The 20,306-nt window shown below is 42.0% G+C and overlaps 1 protein-coding gene across 1 annotated transcript in view; it reads right to left on the bottom strand.

Moving 5' to 3' along the window:
• Nucleotides 1-907: 907 nt before the first annotated feature.
• LOC140200958 (hepatitis A virus cellular receptor 2 homolog) overlaps nucleotides 908-20,306 on the bottom strand; it is a 95,437-nt gene continuing 76,038 nt past the window's right edge. Inside the window, exons 5-8 of the mRNA XM_072264602.1 lie at nucleotides 13,376-13,452; nucleotides 6,997-7,090; nucleotides 4,780-4,804; nucleotides 908-4,685 (exon numbers count right to left, since the gene is read on the bottom strand). Of these exons, the coding sequence (XP_072120703.1) occupies nucleotides 4,616-4,685; nucleotides 4,780-4,804; nucleotides 6,997-7,090; nucleotides 13,376-13,452 (266 nt within the window). The 3' untranslated portion in view covers nucleotides 908-4,615. The remainder of the gene's footprint in view (nucleotides 4,686-4,779; nucleotides 4,805-6,996; nucleotides 7,091-13,375; nucleotides 13,453-20,306) is intronic.

Raw genomic sequence — 20,306 nt, 5'->3', positions numbered from 1 at the left:
TTCTTTTTCCTTATCACAATATAGATACCTCTTAGCAGACAGGGCTCCTTTTGTTACAAACAACAGGGGATCCAGCACCAATCCCTGCAGCACATCTTTGATCATAGGCTCCAGTTTGAACACCAACCCTCCACTATCATTTTCTGCCTCCTTTCATCAAGCTAACTTTGTATTCAATTGGCTAGCTCACCTTACATCACATGTGTTCTAACCTTTTGGAACACCTACCAGGTGGGACATTGTCAAGATCTTTGGTACAGTCCACCTGGCCAATATCTACCAACCTGTCCTCATCAATCCTCTTAGACATCTCTTCAAAAACTTCAATTAAATTCGTGACACTCAATTTGCACCCACAAAGCAAAGCTGACTACCCCTAATTGGTCCTTGACCTTTCAAAATGCAGGTGGATTTTGTCTCTCAGATTCACAGGGAGTAACTTGCCCACTACTGATGTTAGATTCACCAGTCTGTAGTTCTCTGGCAAGTCCTTGTAACTCTCTTTAAATAATAGCCTGATATTAGCTATCCTCCAGTCTTCAAGTACCACACTCTAGTCTGAAGTGTTGTATCTCATATAAAACCGTGGGTGCCACAGTAACATGGTGGTTAGCACACAACTATTACAGCTCAAGGTGTTCCGGAGTTCAGAGTTCAATTCCAGGGCCGTTCTGTAAGGAGTCTCTTTACTTCCTTCCCGTGGAATGCAAAGGTATACCAGGTAGGTTAATTGATAATTGTAAATTGTCCCATGATTAGGTTAGGGTTAACTGGACTTGGTGGTGGTTGCTGGGACAACGAGGCTCAAAAGGCCAGAAGAGCCTAATCCATGATGCATCACTAAATAAATAAATAAAGCCATTGTCATTGTAAGATATAGTAGATACGTATGAAAAAGAGATCCAAATTTATTTACAAGATAACACACATATTCATTTTGAGTCCATGAACTCTTAGCGTAAACTTGAAAGTTCCAGATTGTCAGTAAAATTATCACATCACTCTACTATCTGCAGATCACAATACAAGCACACAGGCTTGCTCCAAGCTTAATGATATATTTACAATATCTCTGAAATTTACACTCTAATAAAATAAACCACTATCTTTCTTGAAAGCAGTTTTAACTTGCTTTTAAATGAGAATAATGATTTTTAATTAGTTCCATCACCTTCCTTTATATTCCCCTGAGTATGAGACTTCGGTTGGGTGGGGAGAGGAAGATACGAGTGTGGAAGATGCAGTAAGGCAAGGGTTAAAGACAATACCAGGCAAGCATAAGTGTGTACTTAGTCTAACAAGGAAAAGGGAGAACTTCGAAGTGAGACCACCGAAGCCAAACTTGCCCGTTGCAGACAGATAGGTGAAAATGACTATGGCAGTGTATAATCATAGAATCATAGAAATCTACAGCACACCACAGGTGCTTCGGCCCACAATGTTGTGCCGACCATGTAACCTACTCTAGAAACTACCTAGAATTACCCTACTGTATAGCCCTCTGTTTTTCTAAGCTCCATGTACCTAAAAAACCATACTGTATCTGTCCCTACCACTGTTACTGGCAGTGCATTTCACAGACCCACCACTCTGTGTAAAAAAACTTACCTCTGACATCCCCCTTGTACTTATTTCCAAGCACCTTAAAACTATGCCCCTTCATGATAGCCATTTCAACACTGGGGAAAAAGCCTCTGGTTATCCACGCAAACAATGTCTCTCACCATCTTATAACACCTCTATCAGGTCACCTCTTGCTTTACTAACATCAAAATATCATCGGTTGTCAGCTTGAAGATTCAATATAACATCTCGATTGTGGATGGCAATTGCTCTTGCAGGTAAGGAATTCAAACATGTACAATTAACAGATGGTCATTATCTGTAAATAATAGGCCAATTCTGTATAAAAATAGCAACTTTTCTGTTTTGACTTCAGAACGGTGTGGGTGACAGGGGCCACGCTCTTCTCCTTGTGCCCAAGTAAAACAAATTGTGTTCGAGTCGTAGGAGTGTGTGTGTGCGTTCTAGGCCCAGTTATTTCGTTATTTTATTTTATTATTGGCAATGACTTAAGCGATTAATAAATTACAGAAAAACTGCATAAAATTATATTCTTAAGTGGGAGAACCATAAACAAGAGGGAATAGTCCTAAAATTATATCTGGCTATTTAATATTGAAAGCTGGTAATATTTTCATACATGGAGAAGGAGAGAATTTTACACTGTCTCCAAAAAAGATAACAGACATAATTTTTATTATAAACATTTTACAAATGGAACAAGAATATAGAGGAAAGAGAATGGAAATGCAGACTAGCTAATTTTACTTTTCATTAACTAATTGAAAGACAGATATAGGCAGGACTATATGACTTATTCCTATGTTCCTAGTAGGAGTATTTCTCGTTTTCCAGACTTAACCCATGTGCAATATTACGTACAAGCCCATGCAGATAAAATGACTTGCATTTGACTTGCATCTCTTTCACTGCAGGATAAAGGAATCTCAGTGCCACACTGGAGGGAAAAGAGAAGAGTATCCTTTGTTAAATGTTAACAGTTGCCTACGAGTAGTACCAATATTATTGTTTGGGCAGCTGACACGCACATGCTTTTCTGCCAGTCTTATTACCATCAAACCTGCCTGGTCATCATTAGCACAGAGGAGCATAAGAACATAAGAAATAGGAGCAGCAGTCAGCCATCTGGCCCGTCGAGCCTGCTCCGCCATTCAATAAGATCATGGGTGACCTGGCCACGGACTCGTCTCCACCTACCTGCCTTTACCCCACAACCCTTAATTCCTCTACTATGCAAAAATCTATCCAACCTTGTCTTAAATATATTTACTGAGGTGGCCTCCACTGCTTCATTGGGCAGAGAATTCCACAGATTTTCCACTCTTTGGGAAAAGCAGTTCCTACTCATCTCCGTCCTAAATTTACTCTCCCGAATCTTGAGGGTATGTCCCCTAGTTCTAGTCTCACCTACCAGTGGAAACAACTTTCCTGCCTCTATCTTATCTATCCCTTTCATAATTTTAAATGTCTCTATAAGATCTCCTCTCATTCTTCTGAATTCCAGTGAATACAGTCCCAGGTGACTCAATCTCTCCCCCTCATGTCTGAAATCAACCTGGTGAACCTCCTCTGCACTGCCTCCAAAGGCAGCATATGCTTCCTCAAGTAAGGAGAAGAACTGTGAGCAGTACTCCAGGTGCAGCCCCACCAGTATCTTATACAGTTACAGCATAACCTCCCTGCTCTTAAATTCAATCCCTCTAGCAACGAAGACCAACATTCCATTTGCCTTCTTGACAGCCTGCTGCACCTACAAACCAACCTTTTGTGATTCATGCACAAGCAATCCCAAGTCCCTCTGCACAGCAGCATGCTGCAACTTTTTTTACTATTTAAATAATAATAATCTGTTCGTTCATTATTCCTTCCAAAGTGGATGACCTTGCATTTACCAATACTGTACTCCATCTGTCAGAACCTTTCCCACTCACTTAACCTATCTATATCTCTCTGCTGACTCTCAGCCATCTTCTGCTGAGTTTGCTTTTCCACTTGATTTAGTATTATCAGCACACAACACTCGGTCCCCTGTCCCAGATCATTGATGCCTCATACCCAGCATCCTGAGGCTCAGCCTCCTTTCATCTAGCAGTTCCCCTAATTCAGGCTCCCTTCTGAGCCACACTGCTCCCTTTCCACCACTTAATTAACACAGAACCTCTGCTCACGACATGTCTTCCTATCAACTAAAAAATAAATGCCCTCCTGTCACTCTTCATTGCTCCTCTCCTCTTCCACCCACAGCATCCACCCCCACCCATCACACTTGGCCTTGATATTTCTTCCTCCAGCCCTTTCTATATGTCCAGATAGGCTCCCCTCATCTCCCACTGTCCCCAAATCTTGGGCCTTGTGCACTACTAAATTTACTGAAATTCACATTCATTTGCATGGCCTGGAAATTATGGGCTATCTAACTTGAATTATGAGGTTCACACAATGGCTAGAAAGTTTCGTTTTAGTAGTTTACTTTATGAGCAACATATTGGACAAATTAGAATTATTGCTAAGCTTATTTTAAAGGAAGAACGTGCATGACTGTGTCATGGTACACCTTATACCATTGTCACTGAACAGAGATATACTGTACTGCATCTTCAGGGGATACATAGTGTGACAAGTTACTACTTTCAGCCATGCTCTGGGACTGGAGGTGACTATTTCAGTGACTGAGTATTTTGTACAGGCATAGATGCAAATCTTGTCACATTGCTCTACCTAGTGGTATGTTATGAGGCGTGGCAGTTGGAGAGTGGAAGCAGGCATGAGAGGGAGTGAAGAAGGGAGAAATTAATTCTAAAAGTTAGATCAGTTGATGTGAACATATCCTGCTTTAAAGAATTTTGCACTGTAAAGTTAAACATTAAGAAAGCAATACATATTTAATACAAAAATATAATTCAGCCATTTACAAATAATTAAACATTCCATTTTCCTATCAGAGTTTAATTAATAATTAGGTGATGCAACATTCTGAAACCATCCATTAATTAATTAATTAGTCAATTCACCATCCATTGCAAAGCGTAGTTCATTCAGAAACTTGATATATATTTTCTTCTGCTGTTTGGTGCATGTTAAGTCCTATGGCATTGTTTGAGCTGGGGATACAAATAAGTATTTATATTAAATTTCATAAAAATGTAAGATTATTAGAATTTGTATTAAATAATCCTACAAAATGTAAGTTCTTACTTGCACTTTTCTCTAGAATTCTTCACTGAAAGAGACAAAAACAGTGAGTGAGAAATGTCAAGAGAGCAGTGTACATCAATCACAATAAGCAACTCATAGATTAACACCTACATTTCTGTAAACTATTTTAAGTCATTCATTCTTTTACTTTTTATATTAATCATCAATGTTGAAACAAAATAAAGTTTGTCAGATAATGGTGAATGAAAGCAGGAACATAATGGGGAACCTCAATAAAATAAAACTTCCATTTCTAGAGTTGTTTAAGGGCAGCAGATCTGCCATAGTATTTGCCTTTAATTCTCCCCCGATCTCCAGGATGCCTATCATCAGCAACTAGTACACACGAGGAATTCTGCAGATGCTGGAAATTCAAGCAACACACATCAAAGTTGCTGGTGAATGCAGCAGTCCAACATATTATTCTCCGTAACTTCCGCCACCTCCAACGGGATCCCACCACTAAGCACATCTTTCCCTCCCCCCCCCCCCGCTTTCCGCAGGGATCGCTCCCTACGCAACTCCCTTGTCCATTCTTCCCCCCCATCCCTCCCCACTTACCTCCTGGCACTTACCCTTGTAAGCAGAACAAGTGCTACACATGCCCTTACACTTCCTCCCTTACCACCATTCAGGGCCCCAGACAGTCCTTCCAGGTGAGGCAACGCTTCACCTGTGAGTCGGCTGGGGTGATATACTGCATCCGGTGCTCCCGATGTGCCCTTCTATATATTGGCGAGATCCGATGCAGACTGGGAGATCGTTTTGCTGAACACCTACGCTCTGTCCGCCAGAGAAAGCAGGATCTCCCAGTGGTCACACATTTTAATTCCACATCCCATTCCCATTCTGACATGTCTATCCACGGCCTCCTCTACTGTAAAGATGAAGCCACACTCAGGTTGGAGGAACAACACCTTATATTCCGTCTGGGTAGCCTCCAACCTGATGGCATGAACATTGACTTCTCTAACTTGCGCTAATGCCCCACCTCCCCCTCGTACCCCATCTGTTATTTATTTATATACACACATTCTTTCTCTCTCTCTCTCCTTTTTCTCCCTCTGTCCCTCTGACTATACCCCTTGCCCATCCTCTGGGTTTCCCCCCCTCCCCTTTTCTTTCTCCCTAGGCCTCCTGTCCCATGATCCTCTCATATCCCTTTTACCGATCACCTGTCCAGCTCTTGACTCCATCCCTCCCCCTCCTGTCTTCTCCTATCATTTTGGATCTCCCCCTCCCCCTCCAACTTTCAAATCTCTTACTAACTCTTCTTTCAGTTAGTCCTGACGAAGGGTCTTGGCATGAAACGTCGACTGTACCTCTTCCTAGAGATGCTGCCCGGCCTGCTGCATTCACCAGCAACTTTGATGTGTGTTGCTTGTTATCAGCAACTAGTGTTTTTTTTAATCTCACTAACTTGTACTGGTTGTTTTTAGTGTTACCTCCTCGTTATCTCACCCTAAGTTTTCTGCCACCCCTTACTTTCCTTCCCCAGTTATTTCTGCCATGAAGTTTGATCAGATTTTGAGTACTCCTTTAATATTACCACATTCCTAAATTATCCAAGAGAAGGCCTGGGAGAGTCTGTGAACTCCTGAGAGGGTAGGGTGTGTAGGAAGTGAGAACAAAACCAACCACTTAATCTCCTAGTCTTTACTATGACCAAACAAATAAAAATCCAAGAACGTTGGTCCAACATGGACATAATTGAGAAAAAATTGATGCTGCATGCAGTATCGAACTGCGTGCATCTTTTCTCGGGTCAGACAGAACTTTAGGCTCACCATTTCTATGCCATCCATCAAGTACCCATTCAGTAGCACTTGGTTTATAGCCTGCTTTGCCCGTGATGCACGTGCTCATCCAGATGCTTCTGAAACGCTGTGGGAATATCCACCTCTACAATCAGCTCAGGCAGCAGATACCAGATTGCAGCCTCCCCCAGGTGAAAATATCCTTCCCCTAAAACCCTTTAAGTCTTCTACTCATCTTAAACCCAAGCTCTTTGGTCTTAGACATCTCTCCCATGGATGAAGGTTTCTTACTATCTACCCTATTAACACCTCTCATCATCTTGTACACACTTTATTAGTTAATAATTTTTGCCACCACTACAATTTGTTTAATACCAATCATTATTAGTGGCTCAAATAAGGATGATTCATCATAACCCTGGCACCCCTGCCCACCCACAAATCCAAAAGCTCCACTTACATTTCTTCAAGAAAATGAAGGCAATTATTGCGGTCACAGAGATAAGCAACAGTAAACCAATGCCGAGATAAAGCTGGATTTTCTTGTTTTCTAGCTAAAATGAAAAGACAATTTTCACTTCAGAAAATACAAATGTGAAACTAAGAAAACTTTTGGAAGTTTTCAACAGGTCAAGCAGCATCTTTGGAAAAGGAAACAAGAGTTAACATTAAATGAAATACTATTAAACCTGAAATATTAACATTGTTTCTCTCTTTACAGATTAGATTAGATTAGATTAGATTCAACTTTGTCATCGTGCCGAGTGCAGATACAAAGTCAATGAAAGGCATTTAGCATCTGACCAGAAATGCAAAGAATAGTGTTATTTACAAAATAACTGCGAATAAAAAAAGTGCTACAGCACACAAATATAAAAGTACTGAGACAGTACAATACAGATGCAATACTGCTTAGCGCTGTGATGAGAGGTTCAGCAGTGTCACAGCCTTAGGGAAGAACCTCGTCCTGTGCCTGCTGGTGTGGGAGCGGAGGCTCCTGTAGTGGCTACTGGGTGGGAGGAGAGTAAAAAGTCCATGGCTAGGGTGAGATGCATCCCTGATAATGATCTTCACCCGGCCTAGGCAGCGTTTATGGTAAATGTTCTCAATGTTGGGTAATTGGGTGCCAATAATCCACTGGGCAGTTTTCACCACACGCTGGAGTGCTTCGCGGTCCAATGCGGGACAATTGCCATACCACACTGAGATGCAGTTGGTGAGTATGCTCTCAATGGTACAGTGATAAAAGTCCGTCAGTATCCTGGGGCAGAGGTGAGCTTTCTTCATGCTCCGCAGGAAATAGAGGCACTGTTGCGCCCTTTTGATCAGAATGGAAGAGTTCCGGGACCAGGTGAGATCCTCAGAAATGTGCAGGTGGGGACTTGAGTGGGACTCCTGGATGTCTAACCTGCTAATTATTCATATTTTATGTAATATATTTCAGATGTTTAGAACCACAGTATTTTGCAAATATAAACGTAAATTTAAAATAATTTCAGCATTTATGTACCGTATGAGCTACGTCCTAGGAAGATTGTTTACTAGTGCTGTTGGAGAGGCTTTAAATTAATATGGCAGGGGGGTGGGAACCAAGACAGAAAAGAAGAGGGAAGTGATGCAGAGACCAAAGCTATAGATAGTGAAGTAAAAAGTAGAGTAGAGTGCATAAAAGTGAAAAGCAAAAATCGCATAGGTCACTAGGTTCTAAAAGGACAATGAGTATAAGGACAATTTATCTAAATGCCCGTGGTATTAGAAACAAGGTTAGTGAACTTGTGCACAGATCAGTACCAAGGCATATGATTTAGTGGCCATTACAGAAACCTGGTTGCAAGGTGGAGATAACTGAGAATTAAATATCTAATGGTATCAGGTAATATGGAAAGATAGGCAGGAAGGCAGAGGAGGTGGGGTGGCGCTCTTGATCAGGGATGAGATCAGGGTGATTGTGAGAGATGATACAAGATCTATGGAGCAGAATGTTGAGTCCATCTGGGTTGAGATTAAGAATAGTAAAGGGAAAAAAAATCACTGGTGGGTGTTGTCTATAGGCCACCTAATAAAAATATTGCAGTGGCAGAGGCGATTAACCAAGAAATAACTGAGGCTTGTAAGAACGGAACGGCAATTGTCATGGGGGATTTTAACTTCCACATAGATTGGGGGAATCAGTTTGGTCAAGGAAATCTTGAGGATTGGGAGCACAGGCTATTTGGTAGGACAGTTGAGGAACAGTGGAATACTTTCAAAGAGAGTTTTCACAGTGCTCAACAGCAGTATATTCCAGTCAAAAGGAAGGACAGTAAGTGTGTGGACAGCCAGCCTTGGATAACTAAGGAAATAAAAGATAGTATCAAACTAAAAGCTCATGTGTACAAAGTTGCAAAGAGTAATAGGAGACTGGAGGATTGGGAAATCTTTAAAAAGCAACAAAGAACAACTAAACAAGAAATAAGGAAAGGGAAGATAGAGTATGAAAGTAAATTAGCACAAAATATGAAAACAGATAGCAAAAGTTTTTATAAATATATAAAGCAGAAGAGGGTGGCTAAAGTCCACGCAGGTCCCTTGGAATACGAGAAGGGGAAAATGATATTGGGTTATAAGGAAATGGCTGAGGCATTGAACGACCATTTTGTGTCAGTCTTCACGGTGGAGGACACGCCTAATATGCCAAAGAATGAGGTTATGGACGAAATGGGAGGTGAGGACCTCAATAAAATCACTGTCACTAAAGAGATAGTGATAAGCAAACTAGTGGGCCTGAAGGTAGATAAGTCCCCTGGTCCTGATGGGATGCATCCCAGGGTGCTGAGGGAATTGGCGGAGCTTATCATAGACGCGTTGGTAATCATTTACCAAAATTCCCTAGACTCTGGGCAGATCCCAACTGATTGGAAGACATCAAATGTTACGCCACTTTTTTAAAAAGGAAGTAGGCAAAAGACGGGCAACTATAGGCCAGTTAGCTTAACATCTGTAGTCGGGAAAATGCTTAAAGCTGTCATTAAGGAAGAAATAGCGAAACATTTAGAAAGGAGTGGTTCCATTAGACAGATGCAGCATGGATTCAGAAAGGGCAGGTCCTGTTTGGCAAACTTACTGGAGCTCTTTGAGGACATAATGAGTGCAGTGGATAGAGGGGAACAGGTGGATGTCATATACTTGGATTTCCAGAAGGTGTTTGATAAGGTGCCGCACAAGAGACTTATAAATAAGATACAGATGCATGGTGTCGGAGGAAATGTATTGGCATGGATAGTGAATTGGTTAACCAATAGAAGGCAGAGAGTTGGTATAAATGGGTGTTTCTCTGGTTGGCAGTCAGTGGTGAATGGGGTGCCGCAGGGGTTGGTGCTAGACCCGCAGCTGTTTACCATTTACATTGATGATTTGGAAGAGGGGATTGAGTGTAGCGTAGCAAAATTTGCTGATGACAGCAAACTGAGTGGAAAAGCAAATTGTACAGAGGATGTGGAGAGTCTGCAGAGGAATATAGATAGGTCAAGTGAGTGGGCCAAGGTCTGGCAGATGGAATACAACGTTGGTAAATGCAAGATCATCCACTTTGGAAGGAATAATAGAACAGCAGATTATTTAAATGGTGAAAGATTGCAGCATGCTGTTGTGCAGAGGGACTTGGGAGTGCTTGTGCATGAATTGCAAAAAGTTGGCTTGCAGGTAAAACAGGTTATTAAGAAGGCAAACGGAATGCTGGCCTTCATTGCCAGAGGGATTGGATTCAAGAGCAAGAAGGTCATGCTGCAACTATACAGGGTACTGGTGAGGACACATCTGGAGTACTGTGTACAGTTCTTGAGGAAGGATATACTGGCTTTGGAGGCAGTGCAGAGGAGATTCACCAGGTTGATTCCAGGGATGACGGGGTTAACCTATGAGGAGAGATTGAGTTGCCTGGGACTATACTCTCTGGAGTTCAGAAGAATGAGAGGGGATCTTATAGAAACATACAAAATTCTGAAAGGGATAGATAAGATAGAAGTAGGAAAGTTGTTTCCATTGGTAGGTGAGACTAGAACTAGGGGACATTGCCTCAAGATTCGGGGGAGAAGATTTAGGATGGAGATGAGGAGAAACTGTTTTTCCCAGAGAGTGGTGAATCTGTGGAATTCTCTGCCCAGGGAAGCAGTTGAGGCTTCTTCACTAAATATATTTAAGATACAGTTGGATAGATTTTTACATAGTAGGGGAATTAAGGGTTATGGGGAAAAGGCAGGTAGATGGAGCTGAGCTTACGGACAGATCAGCCATGGTCTTATTGAATGGTGGGCAGGGGCAGGCTCGATGGGCCGGGTGGCCTGCTCCGGCTCCTAGTTCTGATGTTTTATCTTCCTCTCAGTAGATTTCACAGATTACTTCCGTATCAGCTTAACTAACCCCTTGTGTGCTGAATTTGACATCCGATGATCAATCTAATGGCCTTCTTATGCTGGATCCACTGATCATAATAAAACTCAGTTTCAATCTTCTTCATTCAATCTCTTCAGCCAAGTCTCCAGTTAAAGCCCTCATTGAATGAAATCAGCCCCGACTTTTGCATCTTTCATTATAACTGTACTTGTTCATTTAATTCAGAAAGATCCAACATATCTGACATGGCCACCAAGTGTATTTTATCAGAGAAAGAGAATTATATTCCTCCTGTAAATAAAGAATTGCCTGTTTCTCTCGATGATTCATCGCAACCCCAATGAACTCGCAGTCTCAGGAGCTACATGATGCAGGGCTGAAAGTCCTTTTGATTACACTCATCATTCATTAATGATGGAGAGAGATTTGCTGTTCCCCAATTGTAAATTACTGAATATTTAAAGAGGATCCCATATGCTGACATCAATATTAGGCATCGCAGTAGGACAGAAATTATTTTCTCTCCTTTTAAATATATATAATTCTGTGACACTTCAAGTCGTGCAAGCCAAGTAGAAGCAAACCTGCGTAGGTAGGATGTGGTTTAACACAGGTAGCTTATGAAGCTTTCCACAAAGAAGGTAACCTTTGAAACATTTATATGGTGAAGCTCCCCACCTCTAATTTTCAGGCACCACATATTAATCTCTTCAATATCCAGGTAAAATGTTTGCCTTGATCATTGTTTGGGTGCAAATTGGGCACAATATTAAATTAGTTTTGAGAATTATTTTCTTTCCTCAAATCTCAGCATATACTTATTTCAACATGCCTGAACCCAAATCAAAAAAGACAGCAATTCAGAATGTAATGTAAAAGAAATTCTTTAACTATTGCTTAATATATTTTTTAAAAATACCTTCTAATTTGGTTAAAGAACATTTTTTCCTGAAATTAAGCATTTTATCCAAGCATTGATTTATTTGTTTTGGTTTTAGTTAAATTTGCTTAACTTGTAGGATACATTTGAAGCAATATAAAATAGCCTTTAGTATACCAAGTAACTAAATAACCTGCTAGAACTGGTTAATTGAACCCACAATGCCTCATGGGAATATAAATCATGCCTCTACCCACCTAAAACTACAGCGTGATTTTAGCACCCCTCCATTGCAAGTACAACATCTGAGGTCTCTGGTGAGTTTAAGATAGCAGTAAAATTAAATACATTACTTAAGCTAAATAATTTTTAAGACAGATATGCCAGGACAGATGGAAGCCATTGGGATCCATGGAGACTGTAAATTTAGCAAGTGTGCATAATTTCAGCTCTGAATTGATGTTCAGAGGTTCAGATAGTGGGTCTTATCATCCAGATACCTTGATTCAGGATGTAGGGTGGCTGAACAAACTGGCCACAGTACGGATGCACAGAAACCATTCAAGGTAAAGGACTGGAAAGAAAAGTAGTGGTAATTTTCTGTGGTTGTAAGCACAAGTCCTGAATACATGTGCCTGTTCTGTGCCTGGGTTATGGGCAACTCTTGAGGTTGAGGAACTTGGAGCAGGAAGGGAAAGAACCTGCTGTTGTAGTCCAGATGGGAAACAATGATACAACAGGAAAAAGAGGGATAAAGTATTTGAGCATCTAGACTTCAAATAAGAAATCAAACCCACAAAGGTGTTAATCACTGGATTATCACTCAAGTTGTGTGCGAATTCATACAAGGTAAATATGATTAGGGAATTAAGTAGAGTACAAAAAAATTCTGCAGATGCTGGAAATCCGAGCAACACACACAAAATGCTGGAGGAACTCAGCAGGCCAGGCAGCATCAATTGAAAAGAGTACAGTCGACATTTCAGACCAAGACCTTTCATCAGGACTAGAGAGGGAGGACAGAAGTCAGAGCGAGAAGGTGCATGGAGGGGAGGAGGAAGGAAGAAGTAGGGAATTAAAATGACTGGCTCAAATATCAGCATGAGTAGAATAGGTTTCAATTCATGGGATACTGCCACCAGTACTGGGTAAAGAAGAAATTGTTTGACTGGGATAGATTTCCTTGAATCAGGCTGAATCAGTGCCTCACTAAGTTGAGTAACAAAGGCTTCTATTTTTTTAAAAACTGTGGGCAGTGCATCCTGGGTATCTGAAGAACCAGGAAGTGGATGCACAGATTTTCATAGAACATAGTACAGCATATGAATCAATCCGTTGGCCCACGATGGCTGTGCTCAATTGCAACTAACTCTTCAAACTTTCTAAAATTTGTATTAAGGATTCCATTCTCCTTTTGCAGAATTTTGCCACAAGGCTAATAAGTCAGTATATAATTAACCCAAAGGTACTCAATTGTTGCTGAGAGACCAATTTAATACAGCATCCATTAAAACACCTGCAATAGTACGTACAATATTTTAGATGTACTTTAGCGGTCAAGCAGTTTGTAAATCTGATGTATGCTTACTTTATCGTGAGTAATGTTGACCTTATTAGTAGTAGCTGTGGAGCTCAGAATTCCTTCGGGCATTCCAGCTGAGGAAGCTTCAGAGAGAAAAAAAAATCCAGTTTCAGCATTGGACTGAGGCTTTGTGCCAAGGCGCCAAAACATTACTATTGTCAAAGATTCATTGTAAAAACAATTGTCAAAATAATGCCTAAAAGAAATTATATTTGTGATGCTTCAAAGCAGATGTTGCTGCTAGATTTTGTTTACAGCATCCCCACCCCCATTCAGTTTGTGGTGCTGGGAGCTATAGGCCAATCATGGTGCTTCATTTCTGTAAAACTACCAAAGACAGGACTCTGCACTGCTCATCAACACCTATAGATTGGCTTCTTGGATTACGTCTTCTGGCTGTTAGTGCAATTAATTTATACTTATACCTTCATAGAAATGGATCTGGCATTATTTTGGCACAAAGAAATGTGTCAGCTGCTGAAACACATTTTACTTACCACTGACTTCCTGCACAAACTAGCTGCTCCCATATGTACAACTGGCTTCCACTGAAACACACCATGACTGGACAGATGAGTAGTAGTCATTCAGAACAGGGCATGCTGGTGCCAGTGGAAGAGGGAGAGTTCATATCCATTAAGGTTTCCTCTCTGAACTCTGTCAGACCACAGCTACAAACTAAGCAAGGATGAGTCTGCCGGTGGCTATTCAGTGGCCAAATCTTCTTCCAGGCCAGAGGAGGAGATATATTTGGCAACTGTTGCTGCATGAGAATAGTCAGTGAGATCTCTCATTCTTCCAGCAGGAATTCATCAGGGAGATTCAGTATGTAATTATGTAGGAACTGCATGCTTCCTCAGGTTCTGAGTATCTTTGCCTGCGTTTACATTGCCATGAATTCTTGTATGCCAACTCTCCTGTATAACGAAAAGAAGCCTCTCCTCCACAGCTTCCCTTGTCCATTCGTCCCTCCCCCACTAATCTCCCTCCTAGCACTTATCCCTGCAGGCAGCCTAACTGCTACACCTGCTCATTCATCTCCTCCCTCACCTCCATTCAGGTGCCCAAGCAGTCCTTCCAGGTGAGGCAACACTTCACCTGCAAATCTGCTGGGGTCATTTTTCGTGTCTGGTGCTCCTGGTGTGGCCTCCTCTACACTGGTGAAACCAATCATAAATTGAGTATTCGCTTCATCAAGTGCCTCCCATCTGCCAAAAGCAGACTTCCCGGTGGCTAGACATTTTAATTCCCATTCTGACATGGGCCACTACTCTGGGTGGAGCATCAACACCTTATATTCTGTCTAGGTGGCCCCCAACCTGATGGCATGAATATCAATTTCTCCTTCTGATATATAAAAAACATCCCCCCCCCCCCCTTTTCTCTATTCCCACCCTAGCCTCTTACCGTTTCTCAGCTACCTATCACTTTGCCCTGGGCCGTCTCCTCCTTCCCCTTCTCCTATGGCCCACTCTCCTCTCTTATCAGATTCCTTCCTCTCCCACACTTTACCTTTCGTACCCACTTGGTTTCACCTATCACCTTCTAGCTAGCCTCCTTCCCCTCTCCATCATTTTACTCTGGCATCTTCCCCCTTCCTTTTCAGTCCTAAAGGAGGGTCTTGGCCCAAAACGTTGACTGCTTATTCATCTCCATACAGACTGCTTGACCTGCTGAGTTCCTCCAGCATTTTGTGTGTGTGTTGAACCACTGGGTCCACTTCTGTTATGTACTCCAAGACTACACGGATGGAAGGGGTACAGAGGGCTATGGTCCTGGTACGGGTCCATGGGACTAGGCAGATTAACAGTTCAGAACAGACTACGTAGGCTTATTTCTGTAATGTATTGCTCTATGACTCTACGATAAGTGGCTTGTCAGCACTTTCCCCTTGCCAAATGATTCATTTCAAAAGAAAATCTTGTTACTTCTAATTCATATTTAGTATGTTGTTGGTAACTGCATACATACACTGCGGTCCTTTTGGCAAAGGTTCTCCTGCAGTAACTGCTGGGAAGGGGTTTACAGGATTTAAAGCCAGTGAGGATGAAAGAATAACAAGTCAGGGTGGTGTCTTTTAGGCAGGTGGTGATATTCCTATAGACCTACTGTCTGTTACATAGAAAGATAGAAAACCTACAGCACAATACGGGCCCTTCAGCCCACAAAGTTGTGCCGAGCATGACCCTACCTTAGAAATTACTAGGCTTACCTATAGCCTTCTATTTTTCTAAGCTCCATGTACCTATCCAAAAATCTCTTAAAAGACCCCATCGTATCTGCCTCCACCACCATTGCCGGCAGCCCATTCCATGCACTCACCACTCTCTGAGTTAAAAAAAAACTTACCCCTGACATCTCTTCTGTACCTACTCCCCAGCACCTTAAACCTGTGTCAACCATTTCAGCCCTGGGAAAAAGCCTCTGACTATCCACACGATCAATGCCTCTCAACATCTTACACACCTCTATCAGGTCACCTCTCATCCTCCATCGCTCCAAGGAGAAAAGGCCGAGTTACATCAACGTATTCTCATAAGGCATGCTCCCCAATCCAAGTAACATCCTTGTAAACCACCTCTGCACCCTTTCTATGGTTTCCACATCTTTCCTGTTGTGAGACGAGCAGAAATGAGCACAGTACTCCAAGTGAGGTCTGACCAGGGTCCTATATGGCTGCAATATTACTTCTCGGCCTCTAAATTCAATTCCACGATTGATGAAGGCCAATACACCGTACGCCTTCTTAACCACAGGGTCAACTTAAGCGGCTGCTTTGAGCATCCGACGGACTCAGACCCCAAGATCCCTCTGATCCTCCACACTGCCAAGAGTCTTAGCGTTAATACTACATTCTGCCATCATATTTGACCTACCAAAATGAACCACTTCACACTTATCTGGGTTGAACTCCATTTGCCACTTCTCAGCCCAGTTTTGCATCCTATCAATGTCCCCCTGTAACCTCTGACAGCCCTCCACACTATCCACAACACCTCCAACCTTGTTCTTGTTGGTGATAGAGTTTGTGGGTTTAGGAACTGTGTACTATAGAGGTCGCCAACCCGTCGATCGCCATCGGCCAGTCGATCTTTGAGACTTTCCCAGTAGATCCCGAAGAAAAATCAAAAATAAATACACAAATACTGTTGTAATGTGAGCATTATTAAAGTAAGTAATACTAATTAGGACAATGGTAATATAGCAATATTTTCACTAAAAAGCTGTTTGTAAAGAGAGCACCACACATCAAAGTTGCTGGTGAACACAGCATTCCAGGCAGCATCTCTAGGAAGAGGTACAGTCGACGTTTCTGGCCGAGACCCTTCGTCAGGACTAACTGAAGGAAGAGCTAGTAAGAGATTTGAAAGTGGGAGGGGGAGGGGAGATCCAAAATGATAGGAGAAGACAGGAGGGGGAGGGATGGAGCCAAGAGCTGGACAGGTGATTGGCAAAAGGGATATGAGAGTATCATGGGACAGGAGGCCCAAGGAGAAGGAAGGGGGGGGGGGAACCCAGAGGATGGGCAAGGGGTCCCCCCCTCCCTTCTCCCTGGGCCTCCTGTCCTATGATCCTCTCATATCCCTTTTGCCAATCACCTGTCCAGCTCTTGGCTCCATCCCTCCCCCTCCTGTCTTCTCCTATCATTTTGGATCTCCCCCTCCCCCTCCCACTTTCAAATCTCTTACTAGCTCTTCCTTCAGTTAGTCCTGACGAAGGGTCTCGGCCCGAAACGTCGACTGTACCTCTTCCTAGAGATGCTGCCTGGCCTGCTGTGTTCACCAGCAACTTCTATGTGTGTTGCTTGAATTTCCAGCAACTGCAGAATTCCTCGTGTTTATGTTTGTAAAGACAGATTGTTTCCAGGTTGCAGGGGTTTAGTTCCGTTCTTTCTGCCCAGTGCACATGTGTGTAGTTCCCCCGCCATGCACCGCGTTTTCAGCATAGCCTGTGCTGCACCAAAGTGACCAATTAGATTAGGTAACAGTACAGATTGTCGCAAGCATCAATATACGGCAGTGTCCCCAACCTCCGGGCCGCGAAACATGTAGGGGTGCAGCATTAGTCGGGATGCACACAGCACATCTTTAAGAAAAAAAGCCAAAATAAACAAGCTAATTAATTAGATGAATGTCGGCTCAGATCAGAGGCGACGCAATTGGCACTTGTTCGTGATACCCTGATAGCATGGCGGAGGCTCCACGAAAGAAGGCAAAAACATACAAATTCCATCCAGAATAGGAAGAGGAATTTCTATTTACCTTGGTGAAAGACAAGTGTGTATGTACGTTGTGCCACCAAACACAAGCACTGGCTAAAAGAGGGAATCTGGAGCGGCACCGCAACACCAACCACCAGGAATTTAAAGACACCTACCCCACAAAGAGCGCAATTCGTGCCAGGAAAGCTGAGGAGCTGAAATCGGGGTTGAAGGCCCAGCAATCGTTTTTCACAAAACATGCTGCTCAAAATAAGGCTGCTATTGAAACATTATTTCGTGTAAGTCACCTTTTGGCTAAACACAAGAAGCCTTTTACAGATGGCGACTTATTCAAGGAAGCAATGGCCATTACCGCAGAGACTGTTTTTAATGACTTTAAAAACAAGAACAGCATCACAACCGCAATACTTAATATACTGCTTGGCCCTGCAACAGTGACAAGGAGGGTAGAGTCACTGTCAGAGGACGTGGATATTTTTCACTACAGTTCGATGACTCCCTGGATGTAATGCAAACAGCTCAGCTTGTAATATTTGTCAGAATGGCTTGCCAGGATTTTACAACAAAGGAGGACTTCCTCACTCTTTTACAATTAAAGGAAAGAACGAGAGGTGAGGATATTTACAATGAGTTTAAAAATATGTCCATGAAAATGACATCCCCATTCATAAACTGGTGGCAATTACTACTGATGGGGCTGAGCAATGCGCAGTGTGTGCGTTAATTTTATAGCACTAAAAGTCAGTGCCTACTTCAGGTCAATTTATCTATGTGAAATTGCATTTTCACAGATGAAAATTATTAAATCTAAGTACAGGAGCTGACTTACTGACAGACACCTCACTAGGGTTGCCAACTTTCTCACTCCCGAATTACAGACAAAAGTAGCAGTCAAATCCCGGGACATTTGTGTTTACCCCGAAAAGACTACAATGACCATGAAGCCTTGCGCGTTCACCTGTGTGCGCATGCGCATACCTGCCGATTTTTTTACCCCACGAATCGGTTTTGGCTTAATTTTCATTATTTCTACTTTATATAGGCTGTGTATTTATCATATCATTCCTGCTTTTACTGTACATTACTGTTATTTTAGGCTTTATGTGTTATTTGGTATGATCTGGTAGGTTCTTTTTTGGGTCTGAGAACGCTCAAAAATTTTCCATATAAATTAATGGTAATTGCTTCTTCGGCGTAAAGCATTTCGGCATGAAAAGTTTCATAGGAATGTTCTACTTTAGTGGGGGAAATACGGGACAGTTGGCAACCCTACACCTCACAGACTGCCTCAAACTGGCTATCTGTAGTTATGAGCCAAATTTCAGGGAACTAGCAGAAAGTATTCAGCCCCAGTCATCACACTGAGTGCAACAGTCAATTTTTATTCATTTATTTTTCATGTTGAAATAAAATTAAATAATGAAACTTAGAATTAAAGGTGAAGTAATATTCTTAAAGAAAGACAGCTATGGCCTGTTCGATATTCTAGTTACAGTGTTTTCTTGATTGAATTAATTTGAAGGTTTGACAAAAGTATTTTCTGTAATTCAAATACAATTCGCCCAAATAAAAGGCCTCAAATTGGAAGTACAATCCGAGCTGTTTTTTCTCTAAATGATTTAGTAGGTAGACCTTGCCTTTCACTGAGGTCGAGATAGGGGATCTTGGTGACCAGTAGTGTAATAGATGAGAAACTGCAGTGCGTTTTGTAAATGGCACACAGCACACACCACGTACCACAACCACTGCACACAAAGGAGCATTTTGGGAGATCAATAGGGTGCCAATCAACAGAGCTGTCCTGTCCTGGAAGGTGTTGGAATTTGAGAATTGCTGATGTTGCAATCATTGCGGACAACTGGAGAGAATTCCATCACACTTGTGCATTGTGATGAAATGGACAGGCCTTGGGGAAAATCAGGAAGTGAGTCCTGAATTATAATGAAGAAGCCGCCTTCAAACTGTAGGCCAATGGGTATATCCAAGACCTCTTTAAGCTGCCTTGCTGTTATTTTGTCAGTTCGCTACTGAGGAAGTGCTGCAAGTAGATCAAAGGATAATTTATAACTGTGGTGGTAACAGTTAAACGCTCATTTTCAAGTCCCAGATAGTGTTGACCTTTGAATGTTTCACTTATAAGCACATAAAGAGCAATCCATCATGTTGTTCTAACACTGGGTACCTATAAAAAGAATGAGCCTCACCAATATTGTGTACTTTTGCTGAAAGCTCTCAAAGGGTGACACAAATTAAGCAGCTAATAAGGAGAAATCTGGGAACCAGCATTTTTCTAGATTCAAACTAAGCACAACTTAAACCCCAACTTTACAAAAGCTCTTTGCATTTGGATACATCAGTGAGAGGCTTCAGCTATTTAATAAACCTAACAGGCATTCAATGATAATCAGTCTAAGCTGAAGCCTTCCCTCTCTCCAGTCACTGACGAGATATGCACCTTGCAGCGGGTGAACTGGTGCATTTTGATTACGAAATCAAACGCTTTAGGAGATACTTAATTGTGATAGATTTTTGTGTGTACACAAAAGATAGGCCTGCTCTGCACTAATCAATCATTTTGGACAAGACCACTGATTTCTTTTTCCATTGATTTTATGTAGGTAGTGCTGCCAAGGCTGGCGTTTATTATCTATTCCTAACTGCAGTAAACTCAAAAAGGTTACTTGGCCTTTTCAGGGGGAGTTCAGTCACCTCACA

This window comes from Mobula birostris, chromosome 7 (assembly GCF_030028105.1).
Source record: "Mobula birostris isolate sMobBir1 chromosome 7, sMobBir1.hap1, whole genome shotgun sequence".
NCBI classification, from domain to species: domain Eukaryota; kingdom Metazoa; phylum Chordata; class Chondrichthyes; order Myliobatiformes; family Myliobatidae; genus Mobula; species Mobula birostris.
This window is presented reverse-complemented; position numbering and strand designations above follow the sequence as displayed.